The sequence below is a fragment of the Pezoporus occidentalis genome, unplaced genomic scaffold, assembly GCF_034315485.1.
Source record: "Pezoporus occidentalis ecotype Australia unplaced genomic scaffold, CSIRO_AGI_Poc_V1 ctg45, whole genome shotgun sequence".
Classification (NCBI taxonomy): domain Eukaryota; kingdom Metazoa; phylum Chordata; class Aves; order Psittaciformes; family Psittacidae; genus Pezoporus; species Pezoporus occidentalis.
The window spans coordinates 7782338-7801271 of record NW_026915780.1 but is presented as its reverse complement, the minus strand read 5'-3'; the positions used below and the strand labels follow the sequence as shown (position 1 = coordinate 7801271).

Sequence of the window (18934 nt, the reverse complement as noted above, 5' to 3'; positions counted from 1 at the left end):
TATAACTGTGGAGACAGACGGCATAATGGTATCAGCACTGCTGACAGAGCAGTGAATTAAATTGTATCTGCTGTTGTGTGAAAGCCTTGATGAGAGGTACAGATCCTTAGTGGTCTTATCATTATAACACAATGGTCATGTTGTCATCAACCTTGCTGGCTCCAATTGAAAAGAAATGATTGTGTGTTGAAGCTTTCCCCCCCACCACCACCTTCTATCTCTTGTGCTCAATAGAACCAATTTTCAGAGAGCTATGAAATCACGCAATAGGGCCTAAAATGCAGCTGCTTGGCATACAAACGGGGCCCCATTAAACTGGAATCACACACAATATGTGTTTATGCCAGGAGAACAAATAGAAGCTGAGTACAGGCCAAGTTTATTCACAGACACAAAGCCAATGTAGCTCTTCATCAATATAATTGCCTTTTATATTGTCGTTTAAATAATGGGCTCTATTATTGCCTTAAAATCCTAATATTCCTGGCATTTTATCACTATGTTTACAAGGTATGTCCTTTAAAAAATGTGAAAGGAAGATAAAAGAAACCTATAAAATTTTACAACATCAAATATAACTTCAAATTTTAAGTCTTAACTACTTGACATTTTCTGCCACACTCCTGTATTTCTCCTATCATAACAAAAACAAAACAGGCTGCAGTTTTTTTCAGAGGAATTAGACTTCTTGGAGAACATTCTTGCCTCACAGAACAGTTATCCAAGATCACAGATGATTCCTGTTGATCTTAGATCCTTTTCCATAATTGTATCAAATGAACAATTATAAAACAGAAGCGAGCAAATTCCTCTATTAAACACAGTCACACAAAAATACAGACCATGTGATTTCCTTCTCTGCATTAACTTCATCCACATTTCTGATGCTTCATGGTGCAGTTCATGGTACTGGCATAAACCAGACATCACAGACCACAATCCCATTGTGACTGTCTCTTGTAAGGACCTATTCCACTAGGATACTTCCACTCCCATTAGATGTGCTTTGTTGCTTCCAGACACCATACGGTTTCAACAGAACCATTACTATAAAACTGTAAAACTGAATATTGAAATTCTTACAGCCCAGACAAGACATAACTTGCACTAAAAACTATCAAGAGACAGCAGTTCATCCTTAATACCTTTACTGGTATTTTGGATGAACTCGTTCATGAAAAAAAATACCATTATTATTATTATTATTAGCAATCTCAGCAATGGGTCAAATCCCACTCCATCCAAACATGTCACTTGCAGAATCCAGGTGAGACAGAGATGCATTTGTAGCTGTATTTTCTCCACTCTGCAGCCCAAGAATGGCTACGTGGCTCCCTGTATCAGAGCATATAAATGCTGGGACAGCAGTTCACCTGACAATAGTTGAAGTTTCACTGGATTAGCTCCTTAACACAAGGCTTTGAAGGAGAAACAGCACATGGACCTGAATCTCAGCCTTCTTAACACTGTTATAGAGTACTCTCTATACCAAAATAACCCCACTAACATGATCAGCTTACTTTTCTGAAACTCCTCCAGTTTTTTGACAGCTTCATCTCGTTCTTGCTTGATTTTGTCACACTGCAGAAGAAGAGAAAATTGAAATGGAACACTGATCCCAGTTATTTCATTAGCAGTCAGTCACAACATGCAAAAGAAGCAAAGATCAACTGCTGGCACAGTAACGGACAGAAGCTTATCAAAGCATTGTTTCTTCTTGCTCTCAGTCATGTAGAATCAATGGAAACAATGCATAAAAAATTCATTACCAAGAGTATTTCCTAATGAAACAGGCAAGTTGCACTTGATTTTAGGCTCCAATTCAGAGCTACTCTGGAAATCTTTTAGAACCACATTATCCAAACTGATACAAACACTCATCCATGTTCCACACAACAGTAAAAGCAATACTTTCTTAACATGCAAAACTGCATGTCAAGAATATGCTTTAAGTCTGGTTTCATTAATGCAACTAGACTTGGAAGAGAGGCTTACATTTCTATACCTACCAAGTGCAAAGAAAACCTCAAAGCCAATAAACAGGGACATGCTGTTCAGCTTCCCAATCTCATGAGCCAAGGTTCCTCCTTGAAGAAGGGAGAACAGCCACCTTCATGCTCTAAGGATTTCCTGTCACCCCAGCTTTATTACTTTGGGGGTTAATACTAATACTACACAGGACTGCAATCGCTGATCTTGAGATCGAAAGTTTTCCCAACAAGAAAGAATAAAACAGACATTAAACAGACTTCTCTAAGAAAACCACTTCCATAAGCCAATGACAGAACTCACAAAGAAATAAGTAAAGTTCCCAAGAGCCACAGTCAGTGATTAAGCACACTGTGAAAAACACATGACCCAGGGGGAAGTATGACTGGCACACAATGTATCTTACACACACAGCATAGCAGACATCCTTCCTCACATGCGGCTGCCTATGCTCACAGCAATAAATCAATGTAAGACCATGAGTTAAGTTTTGGAAGAGATCTGTGTGACTGAGCTCTTTACGGTGTAACTGCAAGAACAAGGACACTGGTCACTGGAACAGAACTGGAAAAAAAAACCCAACTGAACCAATTTTGCTTGATTTTCAGTTTTTCCACATGAGAACCCACTTTCAGTTAGCCGGGAAAGGAGCCTGCTGTTAAGTAACAAGAAGGGGAAGAACCTGATTCAAAGGCAGCCAAATTCAAGAGACAGCCCTTCAATCAGCTCCAGAGGAGCTTGGATGAGACCCAAAGAAGGATCTGCTCCTGGGCAAGCAGAGGATGCCACTGATGTTGCTTCAGGGGCAGCCTCCATGCAGGCTTTGGAAGCTGCTGCTGCTGCTGGCTCTCTGTGGGAGCAAAAGGAGCTGCCTGCACTCAACAAGCAATCTCTCTTTTCCATAATGGTATCAGATGAACAATTATAAAATTAGAAGTGAGCAAATCTTCTCTTGGCACTGGGGTGATAAGGTGAGGGCAGCAGCTGAGATGGGGACACAGGTTAGTCACCAGCTCCTGTAAAGGTCTGTGAAACAAGGCAGAGCTGCAGAAGCAACATGAAGTGCTAAGAAGCAGCAAGACGTACTAAGCAAGCGGCACTGGACAAGGACTCACCGTTCATCTGGCCCCGTTAACAAAGGAGCTGTTTAGAGAATCCTACACAGGAGAGGTGGGGAAGGAAAATCTGTGCACAAACCTTGCTGTCGTCCCTCTCAGTTTCCTCAGCGTTACCTTACTGGCAAAAGTGCAGTCTAAAACAGGCATCAAAGACACAGAAAGTATTGCTGATTGTTCCTGTAGAACACAGCCCGGCTGCAGAAGGGGGATGACTGTGAGCTGCTGCCTCTTTGTACTCTACAAAAGAGACACTGTAACCACACTGGCATACTTCACCCACGGATTTTTCTGCAAGCTTTCAGCCCACTGCGCATTAAGGAAGAAAGAGATTTTTAATGCTCAGTTTAAAAAACAGGAAGATTGGGCTCTTTAAGGATCTGATCTATTGCCTGTGGAAGTCAACAAGACGCTTCCCTACTGATGGAAACCTTGATGTAGAGGATGCTGTACACTCCCTATCCCAATGATAGGAAAAACTCCTTTTGAAATCCTCCAGCAACACGCTGTAAGGCATAACAGCTTTCCCGGTGCAGCAAAAAGGGAAGTTCAGTGACCTATTCCACTTCACCTTGAGTGCTGTTTGCAGAGAGAGCTCCATCTGGACCACAGCAAGCTGACTATTCTCCCGATAGCGACGCATGTTTCTCTGCACAATCAGGGTCCGTGAGTTTTGGTCTCTGCAGAGCAATTCCTGCTCCCAGTTGCAGCTTCCTCAATATTTTCCTTTCTCTGCTACTGTGCTTCAGAATGAAAGAGCAGGAAGAAAAGGAGAGCGGGAGATTGTTGCCCTTGCTGAAACGATCAATGGGAAGCACTTTGCTTTTTGTCTTGCAATCAAACCTGTGCAAGCAGAGCTGCTGCAAGTCCTACCAAAAAAAACTAGTTTAGCTCCAATTTTCCTAAGAATTAAAGTTGAGATTGTCTTTAACTACTTGTTACTGTTTCAAACTTGAAAGTTTAGCAAACAAAATATTCCTATTATGTTTCATCATAAAAAACTATTGCTATCCCTTAAAATAAACTGACCTTACCTTTAAAACAGGAAAATTAGAAGACCAAAGCTTAGGAGAGAGATCTGCTCTCAAAAATTCACAACCACCTCACTTTTCAAAAAGGCAGTTTAATGCATACACATTAGGATTGTTAATTAACAAAAAATATCACTAATCATAAATATTAGAAGATGAATAGCGTAACATTGCTATAAAATCTACTGTTCATGTTTCCCATTCAAGCACTTGCAACTGTTGAGGAGAAAGAGCTTTCACGTATTTACTACGTCTCCCCTTGTCAGTATTAACAGATGGCTCCATACTCCAAAGCACCCTCAAATAAAAAGTATAATAATAAAAAAGTTGATAGCTCCTGAATTGTCAATATGTTTTCCATTTTAAACTTTATTTTGTTAAGAGTTTCAGCTGCTCAGCAGAGGAAAATGAGCATTTGTATCATTTTACTTACTATATTTTTAACCTAATATTTATCGCACCATTATCCCAATAAAAAATAAAAGGTGATAAGACAATTTTCCCATTCCAGTCCTGAACTAGCCATAGGAGTCAATGATAATTTTCTAGCAATAAAAAAACATTGCATCTGTCTTTTCAGAAGCAAACTAACAATTCAGTTGCCAAAATTCATTTTGTGAATAATTCCATTGAATTCCTCATCTCTGCAGGAGCAAGTTGAGGAGCTTTGCTGATCCCACTCAGTTTCAGATTTTTGCCTTCTAGGTACACAAGGCAACACTTTCATTTCTAGCACAGAGAACTGGTATGCTGCCTACAAGTCTATCATGTACATGTCACTGGCATTCAAACCAAATGCTGCATATACAGTGAGGCAAACAGCAGTGCATGAACTTGGCCTGTACTGGGAGCTAGCACAATACCAGGACAGTTGTGAAGTTGGTGCACACAACCTGCTGGAAGCCTGCGGATACATCACCTCCTTGCCACTAACTTCAGGGAACTTCTTATCTATTCTTTTCTAACAGGCTTCTTTATTACCGACTGTTCTGCACATAAGCTCCTACTCACTTCGAGTAAAAGACCTTCAAAGGGCAAAAACAAGGAGGAGATTGTTCAGTCCAGATATTAAGATGCAAGAAGTTCACGTAGTAGCCATATAGCCAATCAAGCCATTGCTAAGCAACACAAAATGCATTCTTTCCCATTTACAGACTGTGAAATTTATGCAGATTTAATGCTTGTTGTAAAATTATGAGTTTGGTACAGTGCTCACAAGTGTCATCTGACGTTTGCTATACTCTACTTACAGAGGAATAAGCATGTCATCAAGGCAGAATCCCTTCCCCATTCCCATTTGGTGACAAAACATATAATCCACTCTATACATTTGCTTTAACAGAGCAAACACCGTGAATGATGTATCAGAGATACAGTATTACACCTACTGTTTTGGATAGCTGTCTCGCCTTCCTTTTTTCTTTTCCCTACTGGCAGCATGACAAAACACTGTCAAAACCAGTGTTCAGAGTCATTTCTGTCTGATTAGCAAGTAGTCAAATATTTATTCATGATCTGTCTCTGAATACGTCAGAACTGCATATTAAGTGATCTACATTTGTTTGCAACTGAACGTTAGTTATCTGTTTTGGGGGGACTAGCATGTGTGTTTAGTCTGTTATTTCAATTAAAAGGATGACCTAAGAGAAGTAATCTGATAATATCATTTTTGCTCTGGGTTTTCAAAGGATTTAAAAATATTAATTAAAAAAATGCCTGTCAGAGACCCCACCAAATGGCAGTTTAGGAAGGCAATGAGGGAGAGACACTATGGATCAAAGATCTTATATTCTGCTCCTGAATTTTCATGCCTTAAAGCTTTTTAGGTAGCAGGCCTTTGAACAAAGTAACCTACATAAAAGTCAATTTTACATAGAATGGTTTGGGTTGGAAGGGACCTTAAAGATCCTCCAGTTCCAACCCCCTGTCATGGGCAGGGACACCTTCACTAGACCATATTGCTCAAAGCCCCCTGCTTTGGATGCCTTGAATTGAAGAACCTGCCATGCAAACTGGAGACTCAGGACACATTTTAAGTTAGCTGCCCATTATACACCAAGTCACATGTTTCTAATGTAAACTAAGATCATTTCTCCATGGCAAAGCTCATCTTTCAGAGCCATACAAGTGTAGTGGTGACTTAGAAAAAAACTCCATCGAGCGTGTCAAAAGCACACAGATAGAGACCCCTGTCTAACTCCTGTGTGTTACTGCCACAAATACCCTCAAAGTCCTTTGCTGAAAAGTAGTTTCACTTGTCTTCCTCCTATCAATGCAATTATGGGACCACAATTGATAGAGAGGGAGCCATCTGTATACACTCATACTGACAAACAGTGGCAGAAACTGGAACTGAATGCACCCACAACTTCCCAGACCCACAGGCAAAGATAACCTCTGCTATATTTCCTCCAATATCAGCTTTGATCCTGCAAAGCATAAACTAAGATATAAAGTTAAAGACATTAATGAGCTTTCAGGATTACCCAACCTTGCAATAACACAAGGCATAGTTTCTTCCAGTATTGGCACTGTAAGCAAATAAAACCAAGAACTCTGTATCAGTAGATTTTGTGGAAGAAATACACTCAGGGCCTCACACAGAGCCACTTGAGCCCAAGCGCTTAAACAACTAAGCAGGACTGCTTACACAAGCACCCCAATTTGCAGGATGGAGTTTCCTGGATGGAGAACACTTGCGTAAGAACCGAAAATCCTCCAATCCTGAGCACGTGCTTATTTATGGATGTAATCCCCATGTGCTCAGAAGTGTAGGATTTTCACTTGTTATGCAAGTATTCTGAAAACCATCATACCAACCTTCAAAAGAAACACAAGGAGTGGCTAGAGAGATGCACTTATAGGAAAGAAGTCTTGTGAGAGAGACAAGCAAGGAACAACGAAGGGCAGTGGACAGGCCTGGTGTGAAACTCCTCACACATGACTGAAATCAGCCATCAGCACAGGCTTAGGGGGACAGGACAAATTTAAGGAAGAGAGCTATGGAGGGAGGAACATGCTGAAACCACATACAGCTGAGGAAGTCCCCAAGCTGCAAGTGTTTTGGAGATTAGAAGAGTACTCTCTGGAGGTGTTATACAGGCTTTTACACTACTCCCTCTCTGTTGCTGTCAGAGACGGGATACTGGGCTAGATGGGCTCTTGGTCTAACTCAGTTTCATTCTCCTTTCCTTCTGAGCACCCCGACATGAATTGCCACAGTCTTCCTAACTGCAAAAATAGAGGATGTATTTCCCAGGATATCTAAGGCTCTGGTGTAGGACAGCAGAACAGAAATGCAGCAACAAGCATAGTAAAAAAGATGAGGAGGCCAGTGGGGAGGAGGGAGTGAAGCACAATATGCTGAGCTCAATGGAATTAGACATAATCACTGCTGAAGCATAACATGAAAATAAGCTTCAAGTTTTCTTCAAGAATGATACAGTAGTTAAGGACAAGATCTTCCCAGTGCCTTGAGTTGCAACATTTATAACAACTGGACTAAAAGTGAGCCTTAAGAAATGACTTCATAAAAAGCTAAAATAACCTACATGCTTTGGCAGCTAACAGGGATCTGAAAACTAACATTTCTTACATCTTCAGCTCAGTAATACTGGTGAAAGGAGTATTTTTTGTTTACAGTACAGTGCAGCACCAACTTCTCTGCCTTCTTCACTAGAATTGATAAGAGGCTTTTAGTGGCCTCAGTTTCTTTTGGCAGGTATCTGCTAAAAACCTTTTGCACATTGACGTGGATTTATGCAATGTAACACTGCCATCAAATCTGAGCGCTCTGTTCCTGTTGGCTTCCTCGCAGAAAGCAGGCATAGTGAATGAAAAAAGAGTCCTGAATGAAAAAAGATACTTAATGTGCTTAATTTTACTCCTATAAAGACAGTTCATTGTAATTACAAGGAACAATCTAGAAACTGGTCATTACTTCTTACTCCAGTATCTCTAAACACTGAAATAATAGGCTTGTAGTAATGTGTGAAGTTCAGCCCATACATTTAAAGCTTCTTTTCAAGTTGTACAGGCACCAAATTTCACAGAAGGATGCTGAGAATCCATTTTACACTGCAGTACCATCCTGCAAGTAAAGACATTTTGCTCTGCTATTAAAAACTGGGTTGGAGACTTCAAATACCTTCAGAAACCATATTCCCACATTCTGAATTTTCAGGATTGGGTAAGCAGAATTGGTTTATTTTCTTTTCAGGAAGTCTGACTGTGCAAATCAAGTTGTAATAAACAATTTTCAGATCCAAGAGAAACAAGTTTTCCTAAGAATATCTAAACACTTTTAGTCTGTGCCCACACTGTAACCATAGGCAAACTGGCTATAGCATCAATCAATCTCAACTTTTCTGGAGTAAAACAGATAAAATAGCTGCTGGAAGCTGTACTCATTGCTCCTTAATACATATAAGTACAACTGATACTACTTGTAAATAATGAGCTGAGCTCACAAAAGCAGACAACAACCTGCCATAGCCGATAGGGTATTCTGATATTTAGTATTTTAATATTATAAATAAGAATCAGGAGATACAAACCTCTTCTTTCGTTTTCTTATTTTCTGCTCTAAGCTCTTCATATTCGCCAATAGCTATGTAGGGGAAAAAAGAAAAAGAATAAAGTTAATGCTGCAGCACCTCCTTTGGTTAAATTAGCTCTCCATTTCATTTATTGTAAAGCTCTTCTGGCTATCTACACAGACTTCTTACATAACATGGGTCATAAACTTCATTAATAGTCTACGGATGAACTGGATGTACTTCTAGAATTGAAGTAATTGGAAAGTGTCTGAGTAAGATGGTGGCTCCTCAAACAATCAATTTCTGATCAATGGAGAGTTAAACAATCTTATTGATAGAGTTCAAAAATTACAAGGTGAATGTACTGGCTTGCAGTCACCATTTTAAAGCCACACTGGCTCAGCTTACAGATCAATGATAGAAAGCACGGTTAATGCAATACTGATACACATGTACATCCAGACCAGCTGAGTACCTTCATTTATTAACATTTCCTTCCCACGAGAGTCCTAGGAGAGGTTTTTTTCTTTAAACTCCACAGTGTAGACATGAAAGGATCGAATGATTTATCCAAGATCACACAAGAACTGAGCCGCAGGGATCAGCAGGGAAGGGATCAACCTCCAGGATACTGGAGGTCCATTGTTTCAACCAGTAATAATATGCAGAACAATCTAGCAGCTACCAATTCAACTTCCACTTTACTGCATATTTTCATGTGTCTTTCTTAAACCTTTTATTTTACTACCTTAAGGATGTGCCATTATTGCCACAACTTCCCAATTCTATTCTTTCAAGTGCATCCCATGTGGGCTGTTTGGTCTTTGAGACCATAGACATTTTATTGTCACTACACAGAAGCTGAAAACACTACCAAACCTTAGAGAAACCAACCTTGACACGAAAGAGCACTGTTCAGTCTTCAAGATTTATACTGCAAGAATGAGAGGGCTGCTCACATCACTATGCATCTTACTCCAGCCCTTTTGTATCTCCTCAGATTTTCCCTTGTACCTGAGAAAAGCTATACTAGCATTCAGGTTTTATTTCAAGCCAACTTCATTAAAACCAGATAGAGGGTATGAATATATAGTTTTCAGCTAGTGACAGCAGAGATGTTGGAGTTTCATCCTAAACTTAACATGTCTTACCCTTCATCTGAAGGCATTAACATGTAGAGTGGTAGATTAGCCACCTGAAAAACTGCTAGCTCCTCCTAGCTTTAGATAATTAAACTTTTTCCAGTGAGCAGCTCTTACAAATGAAGTTGTACTTTGCACTGCTGTTACGTCCCTTTTCTCCCTCCTCCCCAGCATTTCAAAACCCACTGAAATAAAACTAACTCAACTTGCTACTAGAAGCTAGGTCCACAGCACCACTGTTCTATTTGCCTTCAGCATGCCTGTTACTCTCAGCAGCAGAATTACCTTAGATGTAAAAACCTCATGTTATCCTCTTTTCTCCAAGATCATTTCAGTTTAGAGATGCGTGACTGAGGTACATGAAAGATGGGATAGAGACAGCAGTATTAGCTCCTGGGCTACTAACTCAAAATGCTACTGCTCCTTGTGTGCCTGGACCAGCAACAGGGAAATGGCAAGACTCTGCTAACTGTATTAACTAGAAAGCAAAATGAAGGAATGCTAGAAATCTCTTAGCCAGAATCTCAGCTCAGCTGTGATCAGCAACCCAGGGCCCTCAAATTAAAAACACTAAACAGACCTACTGAAAACAAAGTTGCAGTCCACATGCAAACTCGCATAAAATCTGATCATTTCAACATGTGGGAAAACTCCTTCCTCCTGCTCATCCAACTGAAAAGGTGGATCTATAGAGTGAGAATGAACAAAACCAGCTTCTTTAAAATGTGCCCTGCATCCTCACACCACTATAACTAATGTCTCCCATCCATCCCTTTACTGTGCCACCAAGACCCCTGCTATCTCCCATACTGAAGAAGCAGGAAAAAAAAACCCCACAGGTAGATAAACAGCAAAGAAACCATGCTGATGCAGTTACTCTAATAAAGAGCACCTTAAGTGAAACAGCATTTCCTACTCAAGAACTCAAAAGCTCTATCTATGCCTCTTCATCACTGTTCCACTTCTAAGCCATTTCCCTGTTTCCTTTAGGAAAACAAGTGAAAAGACTTCTAGCATCCAGATGAAGAAAAAAGGGAAAAAAGGAAAGGAAACAGATATACTCAAGCTTCTTCATACTTGAAAACTGGTGGTGTTTGCTCGCCTTTAAGGCAAACTCATACTTGTTACTCAGTACTTTATAAATGACCAAAAAATGTAAATATAGGTTTGCCCCACCCTTGACAGCTCTCCTCACATGCCCAGAGAACTGAGAACTCTGAATCACCAGCCCTTGAGGCATGGATACAAGAACAAGCTACTGAAAAACAAGGATAAGAACTTACTGGGAATTGCTGGCATGTTGTGTAAGGGCGCACCTGCGCAAGACTGGGATTAAACTCCCTGCTCAGGGCAGCCCTTCCCATTTTACTGTGCATGGCTCCTTATGGAGCAAACACCAAATCACCAGCTATTTTATGCTGCACTCACACAGCAACTTTCTTCAGAGCCTTTTTACCATACCATTAATGCAAAACTATTAGGTCATCCTTGAATACAGCTAATGAACAGTAAGGACCTGATATCTTAAAATAAGAATGTACTTTGTGGATGGCAACCTCTAGATGACGAGCCCATAAAAATCCATCATTCATATTTTCAGGTATGGATTTATTAAACAGTACATCTAACAAAGAAACTGCGGGTTTTATCAGGCCTGGAAACAAGTAAGATTTCTAAATGACCACACACATTCTGCTCTGTATCAGATTCTCTGCAAAGGCAGAAGATGCAAGTTGGTGGATGTTTTTCCTTTTCTTAATGCTGCGGGGCTCATTGGGATGCTTTCGCACAAAGTTTTTCAAGTAACTGTGTACAGCAAAGGTCTGAGGCCATCCACAAAAAGAGTCAAGAGTCTACATAACCTTCACTGAAGCGTAAATGGCATGAAGGTGACAATGATTTCTGTGCTCTAAAACTACTCTACAACAATTAATACCGGCAGCACTAGGCAACACGTCACATGTTCCAAATCTCATGTTGATTATTAGCTTTAAAACACTCTTTGGTATATTAAGAAGCATCACTATGCCTCATTTATAGATTGACAAGCAATAAATCCTGTTGTAGAAAGACTTTCCCAAACCTTCTCCGAGAGGTTTCCCAGTGGGGTAAATGAGTGATGAATAAAACAAACAAGATGCTTTATTAAAGGTGCTCCTGAAATTCCAGAACTACCCATAATTTTTTCAAAGAATCAATAATGTAGCATATATTGATAGTAAACCACCTACACTGTACTCATCAGCCTCCAGTGAATCCTGATGAAATGTAATAAATATGTGTAAGAGGCCTCTTGAGATACTGTTTCTGTCTGACCCCAACTTAAGTTTATCCTTAGTAAAATTATTCCTGATATACAGCAGTATTACATAAACAATTTATTAGGACACAAATCCCATTTCTCTGCCTCAGGTTAACTTCATGGAGTATGAGGACAACACTATGCCTTCATCTCAAGACTAAGGAGAGAAAAAAAACTGGGAAAAAAAGAGACAAGAACAGATTATTTTGGGCTAACCAAACACCCTTAATGCACCCAAAACATAATCCCTGATCTTAATGCAAAATACTCAAACTATGGAAAAGCCAACGCTGAGTGAACACAGAGTGCTCCTTCGTAACATACTCACCAACTACTCACTCCACAGCTCATCTGGCCAGAAGGGACTGTCCTGTCAACATCTATCAACGCTCTTGATCTGTATTAAATTAAGCAGGGACCTTTGTGTACAGAAGCTCTTTAATTATAACTTAGTCTTTTGATTTTTAATTGTGAACCTGTGTCTCCTGAACCTGGATTTGCTAACAGAAAATATGTGTTATCTGAATATGATGTTTTATATATTAGATACTTATTATGGCTAAAAAAGAGCACTTATTAGTGAAACAAGGTCATAAGAATATGACTATAATTCATAGTGAATAACCAAAAAGACACTTTCATTTACACAGTGATGTGGTGAGAGTCTTCCTAGTCTTTTTATTAAATAATTCATCAATCCCCTTTCTAAAGCTGAATACCAAAAAATAGAGATTAAAAGAAAAAACAAAACCACCTTAAAAATGCTACATTCGTGAACTTTAGCACTTATATTTAAACTAGGGTGGCCTCAGAGTAGACCCAGAGCCCTTCCATGCCAAAGCAACAAGTAATGCCACTTCAGCGTTCCAAACCTACTTATTTAATCAAAATATAAGTAGAGCTGTCAAAGGAAGCAAGTGTCATCCCACTATTTATTCTTCTTGACTATGGACCAGACATGTCTTTGCTGGTACAGACAAGAAAAGAGCTTAGAGTGCAAGAAGTCCTTTGCTTCAGATGAACCAAGCTATCCTAATGGAGTCATTTTTTGCTTTAGAAGTAAACTTTTTGCAGGTTTGGATGTGTCATTAGAGAGAGAATTACCCCTGACAGCAACACTGAACCAAAAGCTTTATTGGGAGTGCTGCCACCACACTCCCCATCCCAGAGTACTTGGAAGAAGAAGAGGCAGGCCAGGGCTGTTGTACAAACCCTCTCTCAATTAGCAGTGGTCTCCCTACAAGCACATTATCCCCTGGGCCTCCACGAAAAAGAGATGGAGTTAAAGAATGAGCACTTATGGGCTTGTATAAAGGTGAACGTGTACGATGGCATTATATCCATCACCTCACAATAACTCCAAATCTTGAGTCAGAATATATGATCCTTTTATTAGGCCTAAAGCTTACATGGCCAAACCAGGTCCTGTATCAGTTGCACCAGCTGATATCTACAAGACTCTGTTACCAAACAGCTCTTGAAAAATATACCTGAAAAAGAATATACTTGAAAAATAAAAAAATAAAAAAAACATAGGTGTAAGTATACAAAGGTAAGCAGTGAGTACAAATACTGCGAGTCAGTTCCCACATGCTTTGATTTTATTCAAATCTGTAAAAATATATACAAATAAATGCTTTAATGAGACCCCAAATTTGCATCCTGCAGCCTTGCAGCTTCCTGCAAACTGGACAGGGAAATTAAACACACCACTGCCTGATAAAGCCCAGCCACCAAGCTCACACCCAAAGGCTGGTTTTCACAAGGTCCTGAAAAACACATACAGTTCAATACGAGAAAGTGAAATGGGAAACACTTTTAAACTGTAATAAATGAAGTAAACATTGAAGCAGAATGGGTTCTGTTGGGGAATGGTGACTGCTGTGTATGAACACCAACACACACAAGCACATAGGGAAAAAGAAATAATCTATAGAGCTGATGATCTCAGAAGAGGATATAGCAGCCAGCAAGATACCCTCCCCTAAACAGAGAAATTCCTCTGGCTATAAAAAGTTACCCATCTGCCACAAAGAACGTATTTGTCAAACCACATTACGAGCTTGTCAATAGCATATACTTTAAAAGTACTACTCTGAGATATTGCTGTCAGATTGGCAGTCTGTTCCTTAGAAGATACATGGTGTTCCCTTATTCAAAGGTTCTGACATATTTTTTATTAAGAGATCAAATAGAGCCACAAGACTAGAGACTGGATATCATCACACTTGAAATCCAGCCAACAAACACAGAGCAAGATAAGACCTTTAAAACTCATCAAGAAAAGCCAGGCAATACAAACATGTTCAGTATATGTGTATTTAACAGTAGCTGTTAATCATTGCAATTTAGCAAAGTGACCAGAAATGTCACTATGACAGTGGCAGCTGAAGGAATTTTACTTAGTTTGTAGCTCCACACATTCTGGTTGCTGACTCCTGTTTTCAACTGAACAAAGAAGTGACCACAGCAGAAGATGACTCTGTCTTTAAAGGCAAAGTACCAGCACTGCCAATTAAACCAAAGACAAACAAGGCAACTTTCCAGGCAGGTGATCAGCTACTGTTACAATGCAGCTGTTAGTCAGTTTGCTGCAGGTTTGCTCAGGTTTTACAGCCAACCATTAATAACACAAGGTTTTGACCACTTGATTTTTGTTTCAGTTTTAAGTCTTACCCATAGGAAATTTAAGAGGCAGTTGAACAGAAATGTGGAAATAACACTTAGAGTAGTTAGGTAATGCTAATATTTTATAGTGGAGCTGCTTTACCAAACCAAGCCATCGCCGAAAGCCAGTCACAGGATTAAAACTCAAACACCACTTTTAAGTCCTAAATATCAACACAGAGATTGTGTTTCTGCATAATGCTCACCTTAAACTTGGTAAAGAAACCAGCCAAAGAATGATCAGTATCAGGTATCTGAGTTGAACACACAAGACTTGGAAAATTCAGCATGGGTAAAAGATAAGCACATCTTGGCACACAGACAGCTTCAGTGTCCTTGTCACTGTTCAGAGCTCTGCCAAACAGCAAAGTGAATCTGTCCAGACACGAGTCAGTGTCACAGCTGCCATTGAGAATTGAGCATAGAGCTGCAAAACACCTGCCTCAGGTTCAGTCTTGCTTAGGAAAAGGACAAGCAGCAGTTGAGACATGACAGCAATCAGCCACGTACGCTGAGACTTGCCTTCCCCTCCACCTTTCACATGGCTTCTCAGACAGTTTAGCTACCTGGTGCCAGGCAAGTTTCTCAAGACTAGAAAAACACACCCAGAAAGAGAAACCAAACAAGGGCTACTGAACCATGTTCTCTGAAGCCCCCCCTCCCCCCCAAATCAATGAGTGTTTCACAGAAATCTGACTACAGACCATAATGTTATGGTAATCTGAATCCACATGGCACTCCAAATGCAATAAAGGTAAGACAAGGTAAGTGTATACACCCATTACCCCAAATACTCAAGAGAGAGCAGGTCCTTCCACCAACTGCATTTACTTCCAAACCAATACCATTATCTACATCTGGAAGCAGTAAAGAGGAAAATCAAGACTTTTCTTCCTTCTTTTCATGCTGCCTCTGTTTAACAGAGCATCTTAAAATTCCTTGAGGAATGCTGTTAGTGTCTACAATAGCCTTATTTTGTTTTCAGTAAGAATGGAAGGGAAACTATATACTCAAAAGTACCGTGTACAAAGAGGAAGCAAATTTACTTTCCTCCAGTAACAATATTGAGGTCATTACTGTTAGGATAATTTTACGCACCTTTTCCTCACTTGTAATCATTACTTTGGGCACCTCAGACTCATCAGTTAACATAATTTAACTACTAACTTAACTACAGTGTGCTGCTTTGCACTGGTTTAGATACAAAACAGCACACAGAAGAGTGTTTTCTTAAGCTTTCCACTGGGTAACTTCTCACCTATATAAAACAACTTCCTCACCAGCCATACAGTTACAAAAATAATTGTTAGCCTCACAACTATATACAAACATCCACCAAGAACAGTGTCTCACAGGACAGGGCTGCCAAGTACAGCTTCTATTTCAACAGCTCAAGTGGATCTGGGACAGCCAGTCCTCAAGTTACAGAAGCTTTCCCTTGAACTAATTCCTGCAGTCCCAGGAAATTTCATTAGGCATTAAAGGATACTTGGACCACTTGAGCAAAAGACTCACAGACACTGGAACTGAAACCCCAGTATAACCAATTTCAACAGGTTAGGATTTCGCTAAAGAATAACCCAAACTTGCCTTTTTTTGCAACTTATTATTATCATTTTAGCAACTGTCCTTTTGGCACAGACAACTCCTCTGGAGCCAACAGTACTGGAGGGAAACAGTTGGAAAGAAAACTCAGATTTTTAGCCTTATTTTTTGCTCCCGTATTATTAAAACACACATCTGTAAGATTATCATGAATTTTACACCCACTGACATCCTTCTAAGTCACAATCTATCCAGTGCAGCTGGTAATCATGAATTTACAATGCTGAGTATATGGGAACAACCAATAAAAATAAGTTCGCAAATAGCTTGCAAATATCCAGCTGTAATGTGGTTAAGAAAAGCTTTGGCTGTATAGCAAAAGTGACCAAGTGCAGTAATGGTCAGAATGAGCGGGGCACTACCCACATTCCCGTAATTTCACTTTTACACAACTTTGTCCAACATGTCCATTCCAAACAGCTCCTCCCAGGCTATGGGAGATCAGGAGAATGCAGCTGAGCGAACTACCAGCTGCGAATTAAAGTGCTGGTACACTGCACCTACTGTGGATGAAGCTGTGAGACAGGAGGCACACCAATGCCTTGATGCACACTCACAAGCAGATGTCCACAGTTCAAACAGCCAGTAATGCTGGTTCTTCAGATGTTGCCTACACACTTAACCAGGGTAGAAACTTTGCTGGAACAACTTGGTTTGGGGGTAGACTGATCAGGGATGTTAAAAAATGGGCTACGCTTCAAGCATCCAGCGTTATTTCCATGCCTTTTCTTACAGAATACAGACTATTACAGTGGTTTAGTTTCTAAGCCAAGCTACCCACTCAGGAAGCTGAACATTTACACAGCTGAAGTACCGGACTTTCCAACTAAAGCACCAAGGGTGATTCACATGGGGAACCAAACCAGCCCACAACAAGCACTTCCTTTCATTTACACCCTAACTATAAAGGCTCTACAGAAGCTCATGGCGTATCAGGGCAAGCCTCAAGCTATCGGCGGGAAGTTTGCACATGGATGGGGAGCAGATAGATGGTGTTGATGGGCTGGGTTAGCATCAGATGCTGCAATGCTGAGCAGCAGACAGGACGTGATGCCAGGTCAGGTAAAGCCTAAAGTGCCCTCACTCCACATGAAGCTCAGCTCCACAGACAACGAGGCACATGGACTTCACCACTGGAGCTGGGCCAAACAACGAAGCTCACCAGTGCCACTAGCCAGGGTATCAACATCAGCCACCAGCCTGACCATGGGTAGAAGGTTGGGACGACAGCAACGACAGCCCGTGTGCCACAGCCCTCACCCTGCTCACCATCACCCACCACGATGCCCACGCTCACTCGGCGACAGCCGAGCTCACCTGCGGGGAGGCGAGGCAGCAGATTCATTCCCTTGAGGCTCTTTTATCCCCTCTTCATGGACGGAGACGGGAGCCTGGCTTCGAGAGGGGGTCGGGGGACGCCCAGGCCCCGGCCGCCCCCGGCGCAGGCCGCGCCGCCCTTACAGCCCCGGCCCCCCTCTCCGCCTCACACCGCCCCGCGGGGGCCACGCTCCCACCGGCCGACCACCGGGCCCGCGGCGGCGGAGAGGAGGGGAGGGGATGTAGAAAGGGGGGTGGGAAAGAGCCGCGGCACCGCCCGCCCCTACCTTGGTCCTTGAGGCTGGCGAGCAGCTCCAGCTGCTTCTCCTCATCGGAGCTGTTCATCCTGCCCGGCCGCCCCGCTCCACCTCACCTAGCGCGGCTTCACCTGGCAGCGGGCGGGCGGGCGGCGGCCGGAGCCCCGGGGCGCGGCGGGCGCGGCGAGCAGCCCGGCCCGCTCTGCACATGCCCAGACTCCCGCGGCGCCCCAGTGAGCATGTGCGGGGGTGCGGGCACGGCGGCACCTCAGCCTGCGGGCGGGCACCGGTGGCAGGACCGCGCACCGCGGCCCCTTCCCTTCCGCTGCTGCTCCTCGGGCCGGACGGGGCACCGGAGGGCGCTTGACAAGGGGGTATGAGGGGAAGAGCCATCAACAGGCCACCGGTCAGGGGAGACCCAGGTACTTGTAGCCCCCTTGGCACAGTCAACGTGCCAGCCCCCGTCACGCTGGCACAGACGGGCAGTGAAGGCCTTAAACTCCAGACCCAGGGCAAGACCCACCTATGGATGCCCCAAAAGCTGTGAGGAAGCTCTCCTGCACTGCTGCGGGTGCCTGTGGGTTTAGTAAGTAAGCCGCTTTGCACAGTTTGCATGGGGCAGCTTTCCACTTGGGATTCATGCCCTGGCCGGAGGAGTGGTGAGAGGACATAAGGTGGTGGTATGGAGGACATTGAGTGCTGTGGTGTGAAGAAAGCTAAAAGGCTTTAAAAGAAAACGAATTGGAAGGTTGCAAATATTGTTTGTGGGGATATAAGGGAATCAACTGCATGGCAGTTCCAGCGTCCAGCACTTAAGGACAGCTTTGGAACAACATGAGGACAGGGCTTTGACAGGGACCCTGCTGTGTGCATCTCAGAAGAACACAGTTCTCTGTTCTTCCTTACCTGTCTTACCTTATTTACCTACTCACCTTTACTACTTCTTCCAGTGCCTAAAGGGTCCTACAGGA

General features: G+C 42.0%; 1 protein-coding gene across 6 annotated transcripts in view; it reads right to left on the bottom strand.

Moving 5' to 3' along the window:
• The window catches only part of SHTN1 (shootin 1), a 65636-nt gene extending 47452 nt beyond the window's left edge, over nt 1–18184 (bottom strand). For 2 of the 6 annotated variants that reach the window (XM_062635348.1, XM_062635349.1), the window contains exons 1-3: nt 17994–18182; nt 8692–8744; nt 1521–1581 (exon numbers count right to left, since the gene is read on the bottom strand). In XM_062635348.1, coding sequence (XP_062491332.1) covers nt 1521–1581; nt 8692–8744; nt 17994–18051 — 172 coding nt within the window. In that variant the 5' untranslated portion in view covers nt 18052–18182. Of the gene's footprint in view, nt 1–1520; nt 1582–3104; nt 3297–8691; nt 8745–17686; nt 17826–17993 lie in introns of those variants that run through there. The other 4 variants (XR_009967893.1, XM_062635350.1, XM_062635351.1 and 1 more) reach the window with 4 other exon arrangements.
• Nucleotides 18185–18934: the final 750 nt, after the last annotated feature.